General features: G+C 60.4%; 1 protein-coding gene across 6 annotated transcripts in view; it reads left to right on the forward strand.

The window, feature by feature from the left end:
• The first annotated feature begins 1,560 nt into the window (after nt 1-1,560).
• TNNT3 (troponin T type 3 (skeletal, fast)) overlaps nt 1,561-14,722 on the forward strand; it is an 18,921-nt gene continuing 5,759 nt past the window's right edge. For 2 of the 6 annotated variants that reach the window (XM_011930069.1, XM_011930068.1), the window contains exons 1-8: nt 1,568-1,763; nt 4,842-4,876; nt 5,031-5,044; nt 5,510-5,527; nt 7,058-7,075; nt 8,690-8,704; nt 11,717-11,735; nt 14,334-14,379. In XM_011930069.1, the coding sequence (XP_011785459.1) occupies nt 1,656-1,763; nt 4,842-4,876; nt 5,031-5,044; nt 5,510-5,527; nt 7,058-7,075; nt 8,690-8,704; nt 11,717-11,735; nt 14,334-14,379 (273 nt within the window). In that variant the 5' untranslated portion in view covers nt 1,568-1,655. Of the gene's footprint in view, nt 1,764-3,346; nt 3,600-4,841; nt 4,877-5,030; nt 5,045-5,509; nt 5,528-7,057; nt 7,076-7,231; nt 7,253-8,460; nt 8,473-8,689; nt 8,705-11,016; nt 11,041-11,716; nt 11,736-14,333; nt 14,380-14,722 lie in introns of those variants that run through there. The other 4 variants (XM_011930070.1, XM_011930067.1, XM_011930071.1 and 1 more) reach the window with 4 other exon arrangements.

Raw genomic sequence — 14,722 nt, forward strand, 5'->3', positions numbered from 1 at the left:
GAGGTTGGCCCCACCATGGGAGAGGACAGGGTGGGCCCGCCGACCTGCAGGAAGCCGCTCCGGTGCCTCTGAGGGAGCAGCTCTGCAGATGTCCCCAGTGGGCAAAAAGCTGGTCATGGATGTCCAGGGGCCAGGGTTGTACATGGCCCCCAAAGCCTTGCCCATCGCAGACATGGACGGGGAGGGGAAGGTGTGGAGTGCAGAGGAAGCCACAGGCCCAAAGCAGGAGGACAGGGACGTTCCCAGCAACTCCAGCTTCAAGAGCCTTCCCAGTGCCCGGCACTCAGGGGGAGGCAGGCAGTGGACGGGCCCTGTCCTTTGAAATGGCAGCCTGGAGCCAGCCCGCCTTGTCGTGTGACCTTAGGCACATGCTGCCTGTCCCTGGGCTCTGCGGCCTCACTCTTCCATGGAGGGGTGAAATGAGGTGCCAACCGCAGCCTTCCAGAAGGCCCCCAGCCTGGCCCCCGGCACTGTGAGCCCCTGCGCGTTGACCTGATGTCCCTGACTCTGAGCCTGGGGAGGACAGGGACCTTGTCTGTGCCTCTCGGGACTCACCCGTCCTGGGCACTGGCCAAGAAGGAACCAACCTATGCCTAAACCAGAGAGTTCCACAGATACCGCCGCCCACGCTCAGCCTGTGGGGTCTGAGGGGAGTAAGGGGGCGGGTCAGGGTGCCAGACTGCTCTCCCCCACCTGTTGCCTCAGTTTCCCTGATCCAAGAGGCAGGGCCATCCAAGCTGGTGGCCTCACTGGCCAGCATAAGGGTCATCAGAGGCCAGGAAGGGTGTCTGCTAGTCGGATGGTGCCACCTGGAGTCCTGAGGAAAGAAAGCCACAGTCTCCACATGCCACCATGAGCCTGTGGGAGCTGCTGGCACAGATGGTAACAGCCACTGCGAGTGCCCAGGGTCCCGGGGCCCTGGGGTGAGAGAGGGCCTAAAGGGAGGACCCAGACCCTCACCCAGCAAACTCCAGATGTGGCTCCCTCCGATGGCACCAGCTCCAGGCGAAGTATGGCAGACTCGGACTGCAGCCAGCCTGGCCATGTCCCTCGCCTGCTTATTGTGTGGGCCCCAGGGGCGTCCACCTGGGGAAGCACAGCTGACTTCTGAGGGGGTCTCAGATGGGATGGGGGCCTGGCCTCAGTTTCATGGGGGGTCTCCCAGGCCTCAGGCTGCTACCTCCCCTAGGAGAGACAGCAAAGGGCCTGGGGCATTGGGCTGGGTAGCGGAACGGAACCCTGGCTGTGCAGACCCTCTTCCTGGACAAAGGTTTACTCCCACAGAACATCCCAGAAAGAAGGGGCAGGGGGATGGGAAACTTGGCAGCCCAGCTCTGGTGACCCCCACAGCAGTTTGGCCCAAAGTGAGCCTCGGCTTTGTGCCCCAGGGCCACCCAACACCTTCCTCCTCCCCTCCTCGGCCCATCCAGAATGTACCCGCTGCTGGAAGTAAAAATAGCAGCTGACACCTCCTGGAGGCGGAGGGAGGACCTTGCCTCCTTCTCCAAGCACGTCCTCTGCATCCTGGCCTCCTTCATCCTCCTCCTCTGGCTATTCCTATACTTGGTAAGGGGCCTGCACGGGCACAGCCCCCCCACCCCACCCCCGCTGACTCCACACGCACCCCGGCCACCCAGCCACTGGCCAATGGGCTGATGGGAAGATCAAATGTCACTATAACACGAGGCTGTGAGCCGGGCGCCAGTGCCTGCAGCCGGTCCTGTCCACAGGGAGCTCCAGCCCTTCTCACCCTCAACCCGCAGGTGGGTATGGGCAGGAACGGCCACCCGGGGCTGGGGCCGATGGGGCCTCCTGCATGCGGGTGGACAGCCCCTTGTTCCAGGGACACTCTGGGGTCCTGGGGCACCGAGGTCCCAGGCCCGTGGTGCCGAGCATCTCAACTTGAAGCATCGTGGCTCCGAGCCCCCAGGTGGCTGCTCCAGGGTCCGGAGAGTGTGGGATGCGGACACAGTGGTGTGATGGTCTCTGCACCGGGAGGATGCAGAAGAAGGCAGAGTGTGGAAGGCCGGGAGGGGAGAAGTCGGGGCTTAGGGACGCCCAGTGCTAGGGAGTGGCCTGAAAGCAGGAGGCAGAGAGGCGCGGGGTGTGAGTGGCAGGGAAGAGTCCATGCAGGGGCGCTGCCAGGGCTTAGGTTGCCGGCTTGCAGCTGCCATGCCGACATTTGCCCGGGCCCGTCCTGGCCTTGCCATGTTGCCCTTGCACCTGGGCCTCCAACACCGCCATTTTGTAGAGGCGAAAACAAGGACGGGAGGGCAGGGCCTCATGTACGGGCAGCCCAGGATCGTGTCGGGGCAGGGGCATCTAAAGGCCTCACAGTCTTGGGGGCCAGTGTCTGGAGGTGCAGGACAGAAGTGAACAGGGGCTGGACTGGGGCAGGACGTGGCATGAATGAGGGGCTGGGCTTCACGGCGTCCCCCTGGCTGGAGGCTGGAGGAGCTGGTGCTCCTAAGAGCCCCCACCCACCCTCCCTGCCCTGGACACGGTCCCCCTGACTTGTGCCGTCTGATCAGGCCTTGGGCGCCCCTCCTGAAGTCCATGGCGAACATGGGGCAAGGCATAGGTTGCCTGGCTGGACAGCAGGTCTGGGGGAATGGTCAGGACCACAGCAAGCAAGGGGCAGTGGTTCTTGCCTCCCCACCCCACCCTAGCCCCGTCACCTCCGAAGGAGGGAAGGGTGACGTGTGTGCCTAAGGAACCTGACCGCATAGGTTATTTTCATGCAGCCCCTCTGAGGCAGGCACTAACTGGACACCTGCTTTGCTTCTCAGCTGTTGAAATGCTGTCCCTTGCCCCCAGCATATCCCTGCCACCAGTCCCTTCCCCAAAGAGGGGCGATGACACAGGCCATACTGGTGGGAACAGAACAGCCTTGTGTTGCTTCCAGGTGCTCAGCAGAAAACCAGATGCCTCAGTTTCCCCACTTGAAGAGTGGGCCTTTCCCACCTCACGTCGGTGGGCCTTGAGGTCACCCTGCCTGGGGGTGTCGGGGCACCCATGTGACTCTGGCCTGGGGGGACAGGAGGGAAATGTGAGGAGCTGGGGAGGGCCTGGGTGCCTGAGGGTGAGGGGGCCACTGCGGGCCAAGGAGGGCTGGGCTGTCACACCTGCCTCGCCCACGTCTTGGGTTTCTCGGCAGAAATGTCTTGCCTATTTCTGGACACCTCAGCTGCCACTGGCTCCTTATAAATAACCCATTCCAGGCGAGGGCCACGCCGCCCCCATCTTGCGGTAGTCGACAGGTGTCAGCCCGGCCAGGGTCAGGGGTGGGCACAGCAGGGCGGGGCCGGGCTCCGCTCCCTCCTTTCACTGACCCTCCTCCATACAGAGGGTGGCCCTAGAGGAGGCTGCGGGACCTGAAGCAGCTAGGGGGACAGCACGAGGGGTCGGCGGTGGGCAGCCCAGGACTGGGTCACGCCGGGGGCCTGGACAACACTGGCTGGTGGGGTTGAGGACGGAGGAGAGCCTGGCCCAGCCGTGGCAGTTGCAAGAGGCTTAACCTGAGCGGCAGCAGAGCTCAGGAAGAGATTCTGGGATAGGAAAAAGCGGCCCCCGCTGCCTGGAAGACAGCTATCTGCTGGGTAATTTTGCATGGAGCTTAAGTTGCTCTGGGAAAATTAACATTCTTGACAAAGGGTTTGGAAAACGGTTTCCCACCTCAGCAAGGCAACGTGGATGCATTTTTAGCTGATGAACGTGTGTTTTTCTTATACAGCACTCCCAGGGGGGAGCGTAACTATTGTCTTCGAGTGATCTGTACTGTGTTGTAATGAACTTTGTTTTCTAAAACCCCGGCCAACATGCTGGTGCAGCTGCTCAGAGCCTCCCCAGGCCTGGCCGCCCAGTGTGCATGGTGGCCAGCTCACAGAGGCGGTCCCCAGCATGCTGGCCTGGAGCCACCGCCGCACATGGACAGGGCAGCCAGTCCCGGGCATGGAGCTTCCCTAGACAGGGACAGATCCAGAGCACCCCTGGGGCTGGGGAAAACGGCCACTGGGAGGGAAATGGGGGGGGCTTCTCAGTGGGCTCCTGCAGTCCAAGTATGCCTTGCACAGAGCCCGGCTCAGGGGGTGCACGGGAAGCAGCCCAGACCCAACCCCATGTGCTCTGGGGCTCAGCCTCAGTGTCTTCAGGAGACAGGGGTGACAAGACGGAACAGCTTCCCTGCTCTGTGATCTTGGAGGAGGGGTCCTCAGAGGGACGTGGTGGGCACACCAGGGACTCCGAGCACCCCATAGGAAAACAGCACAGAAGGGAGCTTTCGGCTCAAATAGGGAAGAGGGGTCCTCATGGGGAATGGTAGGCTGAGCAGATTACCCATCTTGGGGAGCCAGCCTCGGTCATCCAGGGGCTCGCAGGGAGACCCCGCCTACACCCACTGGGCAGAGAATACCCAGAGACAGGTTTTAGCTCCATCAGCAGGATTTTTCCCGTGTCCAGAGCGGGCTGGACGGCACACGCCCTGCATTCTGGATGACCCTCCTTGGGGGACGCTGTGGAGAGGATGTCTGCCCTGGGTGGGGGTGGATGCCACGACCTTCCAACATCCCGTCCAGCTCCAAGATTCCAAGCTCCAGGCTGGAGCCAAGGCAGGAAGAGGGGACAGAGTCCGGGGCGCCAAGGGCTGGGAGGGGCCAGGAGCCCGGAGGAAGGGGGGCCCCAATGAGGTAGACTCGTCCAAGGCCAGAGCTGGCCCCCAAACCGTGCACGCAGTCTCCCCACAGCACTGCTCCAAGAGTCCATCCCCCACCCAACGCTCAGGCAGCTCCGAACTCTCTTTCCATCCTCTCTCTCTCTTTCTGTCTCTCAATCTCTCTCTGCAGAAACCACCCACCTTTACCATGTCTGACGAGGAAGTGTGAGTACCCAGCTGGTGGCTGCCCCCCGCTCGGCTCAGGACCCTGGTCCCTTGGCTTCTGCAGGCCTGGAGCATGCCCTAACTTGCACAAGTCCAAGCAGAGCCCAGCCTCACTACCTCTCTCTTTCTTTCTCTCTCTTTCCCTGTCCCACAGCGAACAGGTGGAGGGTAAGTAGAACCCATTTTCCTTCTACTTCCTGCTCTAGAAGGAAGGGTCACACCTGGGCAGGGCTGGACTGTGCGCACCACGTGTCCCCTCAGCAGCCCTACATCGGCTGCATAATGTCCAGCTGGGGCCTCGAGGCTCTTTTCCCTGACGGGTGGCCACACAGTCCTGAGGGGCCTGCAGGTCAGGCTCTGGTCCTGTCTCTCTGCCTCTCTCACGCCCCCTGTGGGACGTGGGCATCCAGGACCCCCGAGCCCACCAAAAGCCACCATCATCACCAGAGCCTCTGCCTTCCTCAGCACCTCCTCTGGGCCCGAGGACCCCCAATTCCACACCCTTGGCCGGGGGGAGTTACTGGCCTGTCTAGGGCCAGGACACACCAGCCTCTCCCCCTCCTCCTCCTCCTCCTCCCTTCACGGGCAGCCCCTTCTAACGTGGTTCCCCTCTTTTGTTCTGTCCCAATGCAGAGCAGTACGAAGAAGAAGGTAATTCCGGCAACCGCTGGAAGCCCCCCAGCCCCTCCTTAGAACTTAACCCCCTCCCCGTGTGGCACTCACAGAACCCCCTCCCCAGGCTGCTCCAGGTTGCCTTGAGCTTATCAATCAACCATCCATCTCTCTCATCATTAGTCATTAACAATCACCATTCATCATTAATTAATGATGAATGAGGCCGTCACTTAATGATGAATGAGCCAGTAAATCATCACTAACCCCTGTCTCTTTAATTGATTAATATGCACTCATGATCCTTCATTTATCCTTCATCGTCCGTGTGCGTGTGCCGTGGTGTGTGGGGTTCGCTGGGGCTGGTCATGAAGACCTCACTCTCGTTAACACCGGGTGCCCCACCGTGCCCAGTGCCGCTGTCTCTCAGCCTCTCTCTCTCTGTCTGCCCTCCCGGCATCTCAGAGTCCCTCCATCTCTCTCCAGTTCCTTTCCACATCTCTCTTGGCACCCTGGGCTCTCTGTGTGCCTGTTTATCTCTCAGCTTCTCTCTGTCTCTGTATCTTTCAGCCTCTTGGTCTCTGTCTCTCCCTGCCTCTCTCTCTCAGTCTCTGTCTCTCTTGGCCTCTCTGTCCCCATTTCTCCACCTCCAACTCCATCTCTGTCTCTCTGTGTCTCCATCCCTCCGCACCACCCCCCTACCCTGTGCTGTAACCCTGGGTGGAACCTGGAGCCCCCTCCCTGTGCTGGCCAGGTGTGGTCTGTGGGCGTCTCCATCGTGCCCGGGCAGGCGTGGGCGGGCGTGGGCGCACCTGGGAACCGTGCGGGGCGGCAGTTCTCAGGCCGACGACGCTGCCCCGGAATCCCTGGCACCCGCTCAACTGGGAGCACGTTCACGAAACCTTAACAGACAGGGCTGTCCTGTGAGGAGTCCTAAGTGCTGTGTTTTGAAAATATTTTGAAAACACTTGGCTACCCTAACAACGTCAGCAAAACATTTCTTTTTCTCCCGAAAAGGTGGAAAGACTCATTTCTGCGAGGGAACTATGGCCCTGGGGAGCCATCTTTTCTCTTGGGGCAGCCACGTGGTAGGCTGGGAGGCCACGGAAGGGTCTTCATGTGACATGTCTCCAAAGACCCCTCGGTGCCAGCCTTGTTTCCGGGTGCACTCAGAGCTGAGGCTTCCCACAAGCCCTGTGGGTTTTGTCCCTGTCCTCACTTGCGTCACCTGCAAAGCAGGACTTAGCAAGGGCCTCTGTGCACAAATGCCTCCAGGCATGGGAGTCCCTGGCCCCCGGGAGGGTAGGAGGGACCTCAGCACCCCTCTCAGGGGCCGGGCCCAGCCCAGCTGACAGTGACCAGCTCTGCTGGTGGGACTCCGTGCTCCCCAGGCTGGCCAGAGATGCAGGACTGACCCCCATCTTTCACCCCAGCCAAGCGAGCCCCAGGCCCTCTTCTCCCGGCCAACCGGCCTCCTGTCCTTGCGGCCTGAGTACACTCTAATCACCGTCTCTGTTCCCTCTCTCCCCCAACTCCGCGCCTTCTGCTCCTGGCTTCTCCGGCTCTCAGAGGAAGCCCAGGAGGAAGGTAAGTGGGGTCCAAGGCCCCAGCCCCCATGCCCACTCCCCAGCCTTCCTGCCCCACCCGACATTGACCTCCACCCTGCCTCTAAGGATTGCCGTGTGCCCCTGTCTAACCCTCTCCTCTCTCCCCCTGCCACCTGCAACCCCCGGCTCTCCTCAGCTGCAGAAGTCCATGAGGAAGGTATGAGGACTTCTGGTCCCCATGTGGGGCCCGGGGCCTGGCTGGAGCCCACGTGGGGGTGGGGGAGAGGGTGGGGAAGCCACGAGGTACCAGCCAGCCAAGGGGCCTCCACATGTGGCCCTCATGTAACCCACTAACCACGGCCAATGCTTGACCAGAGAGGGCGTGGGGTTTCGAGGTTGGGCCCCCTTCCCCACAGCCTCCCAGGCAGCAGGGCCAGGGACTCCCCAGGCAGGTACAGGCTGGGCTGCTGATCGGCAGGGCATCCCCAAGCATGGGGCAGAGGGGACACATAGGCCCACCCTAGTCCTCCACCCCAGGGTGAGCAGCTGAGAGCCCGTGGTGGCGTTGAGCCCTGGGCCTGGCCAGGACCCCCCCCCCCCCGCCACATCTTGGGACACCACAGAGTGAGGGGAGAGAAAGCAGCTGGGGGCAGAACCCTGCAGCCTGGCACAGTCAGCTCCCTCGTGCGCGTGCCCTCGCCAGGCCCCCAGGCCTGCTGAGACCCTTGAGGTGCACCCAGGCTGGGGGCAGATGGGAGGGCTGGGGTTCCATGCCCAGATCAGCAGGCAGAGCCATCATCAGCGCCCAGGGCTGCCAGCACCCTAGGAGGGAGGAAAGAATGCCATCCGGGAAGGAAAGAGTGGGCCTCCAGCTGTTGGGATGGCAGGAAGTGGGGGTCCTGGGCATGACAGGAAGTGGACCTCCAGCTGTTGGGATGGCAGGAAGTGGGGGTCCTGGGGATGCCTTCCATGGCCCATCTGTGGCTCTGTCTTCCAGGGCTACCAGCACTGCCTTTGTGGGCCCCTGAGGCCGCCTGGCCAGGCTACAACCTTGCCCATGGGCCTTGGTGCCCCGGCCAGAGGCACAGACACCCTTCCGGGGGCACCCCAGGACAGACGGGATGGGGGCGAAGGAAGGCCCAGCCCCAGTCCCTAGTCTTCTCTACCAAGGGCTAGAGCCACAGATCACCTCAGTTTCCCCACCTGGGGTGCTCCCAGATGCTGACAGCAGGGTTTGGGGACATGGGACTGGGGTGGTGGCCGTGCCTGGGCTAACTCTGACCGTGTCTTGCTCGATCCCCGCACGCGCCCCACCCTCGGCCTCGAGTGGCGACGGGCCGCTTTTCCATTAACCTCGGACCCTTCTCCTTTGACCTCTGACCCGCGGTTTTGCCTCTTGTTCCATGGCCTCCTTAGCCCATGAAGTTCATGAACCAGGTACGTGCATGACTTCAATGCCACATGGGCACATGTGGCCATGTGGGGGGTGCAGGACCCAAGAAGGAACAAGAGGGGCCGCATAACCCTGCACAGCCTGGCCCGCTCGCCCCACCGCCTCAGCCCTGCCAACCCCCCCTTTCTCTGTGCTGCCATCGCTCACACTGGTTCTCTCTCCCTCCCGCCCTTTCTGCCCACCATGATGCTGCTTCTGCAGAGGAAGTTCAAGAAGGTATGCTGGTGCTCCCCAGCCTCCAGGCCAGAGCCCCCATCCTCCCTTCTGTCCTCTCTCACTTCCTCCCTCTTGACCACTCCTTGTGACATTTGCCACCAACAACTGAACCAGTTCTGGCCTCTGGGCTGGGGACAGAGTGAGGACCCCAGCTTAGGAAGGGCTGGTCAGTGGGGTGCAGGCTTCCTCTGGGTCTCCCAGGCAGAAGGGATTGATTCTATAGCCTGGGGACAACGAGGCTCTTCCTGGGCTGCCAACAGGAAGGTGGGAGGTGGGGGTGGCCAGCCTTGAGGCCGAGGCAGAGCAGGCCTTGGGAGGACTGTGCTGGGGTCCATTGGGACCCTCTGGATCCACCAGGGTGGGGTGGGAAGAGCGCGGGAGAGGCCTCCACCCTGCTCCAGTTAGCAAGCCAGAAGTAGGAAGGTAGGGAGGGGTGAGGTGGAAGGGAGGGTGGAGGGGCAAGTGGAGTGAAGCAGAAAGGCAGGCTGAGGCCCAAGGTGGGGACGCTGGGGACCCGGAACAGCCAGGGGCCATGCGTGCAAAGGCGCAGCCAGGTCACAGCATCCCACCCATTGCCTGGGCCCAAGCCAGACACACCCGGAGTGAGGAGGCCCCCTGGGTGGGCCTGGCCTCCCTGGCAGTGGGGCTGGCCATACCCCTGGGTGGAGGTCAGAGAGCTGCACATTCAAGTCAGGGGCCCCAGCTGGGGAGCGCTTCTCAGCTCCCCCCACTCACGGGCTGCGGAGCTGCGGGGCTCCTCCCTGCTGGGCCTGAGCTCTTGCATGACTCGAGCCTCAGAGAGGCCCCTGGACAAGAAGGGACGTGCTAGGAGGGGGATGGGACTCCAGCCGTGCAGGGAGGTGTCCAGGAGATGGCCTATGGGGGTGACAGGGTCGCTGGGTCACTCTGGAACCAGCACTGAGGCCAGTGGACAGACAGACAGACAGACAGACAGACAGCAGGGGAGGGTGGAGCAGGAGCAGAGGAGGCAGGGCCGCAGGACAGCTTTGCTGCTTGGCAGTGTGGTCGCTCCCCACAAGCGCTCAGCCTCCCGCCCGACCTCACCCTCCTCTCTGGCTGGCCTTCCCACCCGGGGGGGCTCCTCAGCCACGCACCGCGTCCAGCAAAGTCCCTAAGTCGGGGAGGCCGGGGCCAGCAGCCCCTTCATCATCCTCACCACACCGTTCCTTCAGGGCCCTTGGCCAGGCTGTGGCACTCAGGATGCCCCACCGCTCACTCCCGGTGCACACGCCCCCCAAGGCATCTGGAACGGGTGACCTCAGGCCCACTTGCAAAATCAAGAGCGCTGGCGGGCTCTCTGGTGGGGGTTCCCAGGCAACCGAGGTATCTGCCAGCAAGGAGGACTCAAGGACCAGTGCACTCCAGGCCAGGCACTGGCAAGACAGGACCCCCACCCCCCGGGCCCAGGACTGCTGGCCTTAGCCAAGTGCAGGGGGCAGCACTGGGCCAGACTCGGAGGGCCGAGGGCATCGCGTGTCAATGGCCTTGCTGCTACCTAAGGCCCAGAGCAGGGACTGAAGGAACAGGATGGGTGGGTGCCGCTACGCCAGCAGCAGACCCCCCTCCTGGGCCCCAGCCAGGCCAGGCCAGCCAGGTCCACCCCAGGGTCCAGGAGCCGAGTGTATCCTAAAGGAAGCCGCCCGTTACTAGGGTGGCCAGGGCAGGCCAGGCAGGCCCCAGAGAAGCTAGTGAGAGGTAGCAGGGGGGTCCCAGAGGGGCCCAGTCTCAGGACAGCAGCCATGTGGCAGTCAGACGGCAGGCCCCAGGGAAGTCAGGGGTGAGCACGCCTGGGCTCCTGGCCTGTGGATGGGGGCTGCGGTGAACATTCTGGGCTCAGGCAGGGGCTCCTGGGGCTGAGACCAGCAAGGAGTTAGACATCACGTTGCCGGCAGAGGCTCCTGAGGCCTGAGGGCTGTAGTCATTCTGTGGCCTGCTGGGTTCCATCCAGCAACACTGCCTTTACAGGCAGGGGTCAGGCTCCAGGAAGCACCAAGCGAAGGGGCTGCACCCACCCCGGCTGCAATGCCCTCTTGGTGGGGAGGCTCTCAGATTCCACGGTTGGCCCTGCCAGACCCAAGAGGACAGACCGGGGAGACAGAGGAGACCCAGTGCTCTTAGCCCCCCACGTTGCCCCTTGACACTTGTAGGGTCCCGTAGGCATACTCTGGGGAAGAGAGGGTCCGAGTGAGAGGGGTGGGCCCCTTGCCCGCCACAGGCCCCTTGCCCACCGCTCCCGCAGCTGCGCTGGCTTTTCTCTTGCATGTGTGCTTGTGCCTTTTGCCACCTGGAAGACACCTCAGAGGAGGGCGCGGAAGGTAAGGGCCCGTCCCCGCCGCCGGAGGTGCAGGACCCTGGCTCTAGCCGACGCGAGGGATAGAGGACGGGCTGGGGTCCCTCGCTGCCCTGCCTCCCTCTCCCTCTGTCCTCTTTCTCTTCCCCTGGCACGGGGGCCTCAGAGGGCCAGGCCTTGCTGCTCTGCACGGTGCTGCTGGGGTCGGGCTGCCAGGGCCTCGCGGGTGCCACCGCTCCAAGCTTCTGCCACACAGTGGAGGGGGAGTAAGCGGGACCAGCCAGTAGTGCCAGAGCCCGGGCAGAGCGCCCCCCTCCCCTTTCTCCCGAGCCCCTTTCCTCCCCATCTTCTTTCCGGGCCCCTGTCCTTTTTCCTCCGTCTCCTCCCTTCCCAGCCTTCAAGGATGCTGCCTGTCTCGCTCCTATTTCTTCCCTGCCTCTTCCTCACCCTTCCTCCCGGCCCCAGGCCCTGAGTTCTTCCCCTCTGACCCTGCCAGGGGCTTTTGCAGGCCTAGACCAGAAACAGGACCCTCTTGTTTCTGGGGGTTGGGGGCACACCGAGCTGAAAAGGACAGCGGCTTTCAGCGAGGGGGACCCCAGGCGACCCAGTCTCACCCAGGCTCTCTCTCTCCCTCTCCCCACGCTGGTGTCCCTCTTCCCACACCGGTGTCCCTCTTCCCACGCTGGTGCTGTGCGGACCAGAGGAGAAACCAAGAATCAAGTGAGTGTGGGGTGGGGCTGGCCAAGTGAGTGTGGGGTCCTGGCAGGCCCGGCGCCGAGCGTGTTCTGGGGAGGGGGCGGCCAAGTGAGCGTGGCGCCCAGTGAGTGTGCTCCATGGTGGGGATGGAGGAGCGGGCCAGGGCCAGATGCCTGGAGCCTGCATTCGGAGGGATGCTCAGAGCACAGGTGGGAGGGATGAGGGTCACCCGGGAGACGGGCTTGGGAGGCCCAGCAGGGTGTGATTTTGTGCGAGGTCATTCGGTGCAGACAAAGAGGGCTTCCTGTAGGAGGAGGCTACTGACACAGAAGAAGGGAGGAGAGGTGGGTGGGAGAGAGTCGAAGAAGGAAGGCAGGGTGCCGGGTGCAGGGAGTCGGGCCACCACAACACCTCATGGCCTTCGGGGGGCCACATCATGCCCCGCCATACTTCGAGGACTCCCAGAGCCCTAGATGTGAAAATCGACAAGAAAGTGAGTCCAGAAGTGGAGAAAGGTGGGGGACTCACCCCAGAAACCCACTTCAGAATGACACCTGGACCGTGTCCAAAATCGCTCACCGTGCAGGGGCCCCGTCCCCCTTTGGGGCAGAATTCGGAGAGTCTTGCCTCATGGCACCTGCTTGTGGGCACTTCACGGGTTTGATTTTTTTACTGCAGCTCTTCTGACTTTTCTGCTTTTGATCAGTGCTCACAAGCTGCAGCACTCGCTACGTGATGCACCCTTTTATCTCGAGGGCTCTTGCCTGCATTCTGCTCTGTGCGAGGTGGAATCTCAGTGTCTTAACACACACTCACTGTTGGTTCCCACTTGGGGAGCACTGCAGATTCTCAGAAGAGTGAGAACTTCTGAAGGGTACAGCCGGCATATTCCCATCCTTTGCACTGTATTTTTCAGTGATTTTAAGTACAGTAATGCCAGATCACGAGATATTTTCTCATTTTAGAAAAATTGTTTGTGTTTTCATTATGAAAATAAAACACCTCATGAAAGAAAATTTGGAAAATATATAAAAGTCAAATGAAGAAAAAACGTCATCTATAATTCTCCCACCCAGCCAGCCAGACTGTGGAAAAGAGCAGAAAGAACTAAAAAGCCTTATTTCTTCCTTTTTTCCATGCATAGCGCTTGGAAAAAAAGATTTAAAGTCGGCCCTGTTTTTCAAACATCATACCGTCTCTGCAGCTTTGAATTCTGCTTTTTTAAAATTTAGCACTATTCATAAGTATTTTTCCATGTTTTTACACAGTCTTCTTAAATATTTTGAATGGCCACATAATATTCCATCAATTGGACAAACCGTAATTTTCCTAACCATTCCCCTATTGCAGGCTTTCCCCAATATTTTACTATCATAAATAACGCCGGTTGGAAAGCGTTTTCTGTCTTTAGGGTTATTTCCGTAGGCCACATTCCCAGAACTGGAATTACTGGGTCAAAGAGTATGAATGTTCTTAAGGCTTTGACATCCACTGCCAAATTGCTTTCCACAAGGGCCTGGCCAACGCCGTCTCCTATGTGGGATGTGAGCGGGTCTGTGTCCCACACCCTCCTCACCCAGGGACAGGAACGTGCTTTTACATCGCAGCCTCTGATGGATGAGAAACGGCACCTCATGGTTGTTTGGCTTTGCGCCCTAACAGTCACTCGGGGCCAACATTTCCCTGACTTTGGGATGGGTCGCCTTTTCTCTGAGAACTCATAGCCATGACCATTGCTCATTTGTCTCCTGGTGGAAGAATCTCTGTGTTTTCTTAGTCATCAGTTTGCATAAGGATATAAGTCTTCTCTGCATTTGCTGAAAATATTTTTTTAGTCTTTTTTTTTTTTTTTTGCCTTTCCATTTTCCGTGTTTTTTTTTTTTTTCACATACATAAGTTTTTCATTTGTGTGGCGTCATCTGGCCTTCTTTCCCTTAGAGGCACCTTCTGGTGCTTCTGAGCTTAGGAAACCCTTTCCTGCTCCAGTTTTTGATTGATATTTAGCTCCACTTTCTTCTATGGTTTGTTGGAAAAAAATTGTTGTTGTTTTAACTCTTTGCTGCATCTGGAATGTATTGGTGAGAGGAGGGGACTGCACACCCAGCCCGAGAGGGGCCTCGCTTCCCCTTCAGATTGCTTTCTTCCCAGCCCCCTCTCCTCCTTCCTTTGGGCCGCCAGAGAGAAAGATGAAAGAAAGAGGGACTGGGGAAAGGCACAGGCTCGCAGTGGCCGTTCCTGCCCAGGGAGGCCACCGCCACCCACAGTGGCTGTAGCTTCTCACCCGACCTGGCTGCGTCTGTTTATCTGTTTGAGAAGGAAATGGAGGTGCCCTCCTGGTAGCTGGGGTGCAGCGACACTGGCAACGGCCAGAAGCCGAAAGGCAGATGGCAGCGCTGAAAGCTAAAGCATTCTTGAGGGTCTCAAGCCACTCTCAGGACGGTGGGCTACAAACCTCGTAAGAATAAAGCTGGGGCAAACGTGCCGCTCGGCGGGGCACCCTCGGCTAGGGGCCAGAGCAGGAGGGCACCAGGGTCAGTAGGGGCCAGTAGGGAAAGCGCCAGGCTGACCCTCTGGGGTGGGTTCCTGGGTCTCTGCTCATGGGCCTCTCTGTCTCCTCTTCAGACTCACTGCTCCTAAGATCCCAGAAGGGGAGAAAGTGGACTTCGATGTAAGTTTACAGGACTCTGGTCAACATGGCCACGATTTCCCCACACCCCAGCTTTTGGGCTCCAGGCCAGGCCTCAGATGGTCACTTCCTCCCAAGCAGCCAGAGCTGGGGCCTCCTGGGTCCGGGCAATTCTACCATAACTTATTCCTGGACCAGAGGAAACCCCTCTAAAACTAAACTTCTCTCTTCCCTTCTCCTCTATCTATCCTTCTATACATCTATCCACCCACCCACATAAGCTCTACGCATTCACCTATCCATCCATCCACTCACCCACGCACCCACCCATCCACCCAACCATCTATCCATCCATCCATCCACTCACCCACCCACCCACCCATCC

This window comes from Colobus angolensis, unplaced genomic scaffold, assembly GCF_000951035.1.
Source record: "Colobus angolensis palliatus isolate OR3802 unplaced genomic scaffold, Cang.pa_1.0 Scaffold84, whole genome shotgun sequence".
NCBI classification, from domain to species: Eukaryota; Metazoa; Chordata; class Mammalia; order Primates; family Cercopithecidae; genus Colobus; species Colobus angolensis.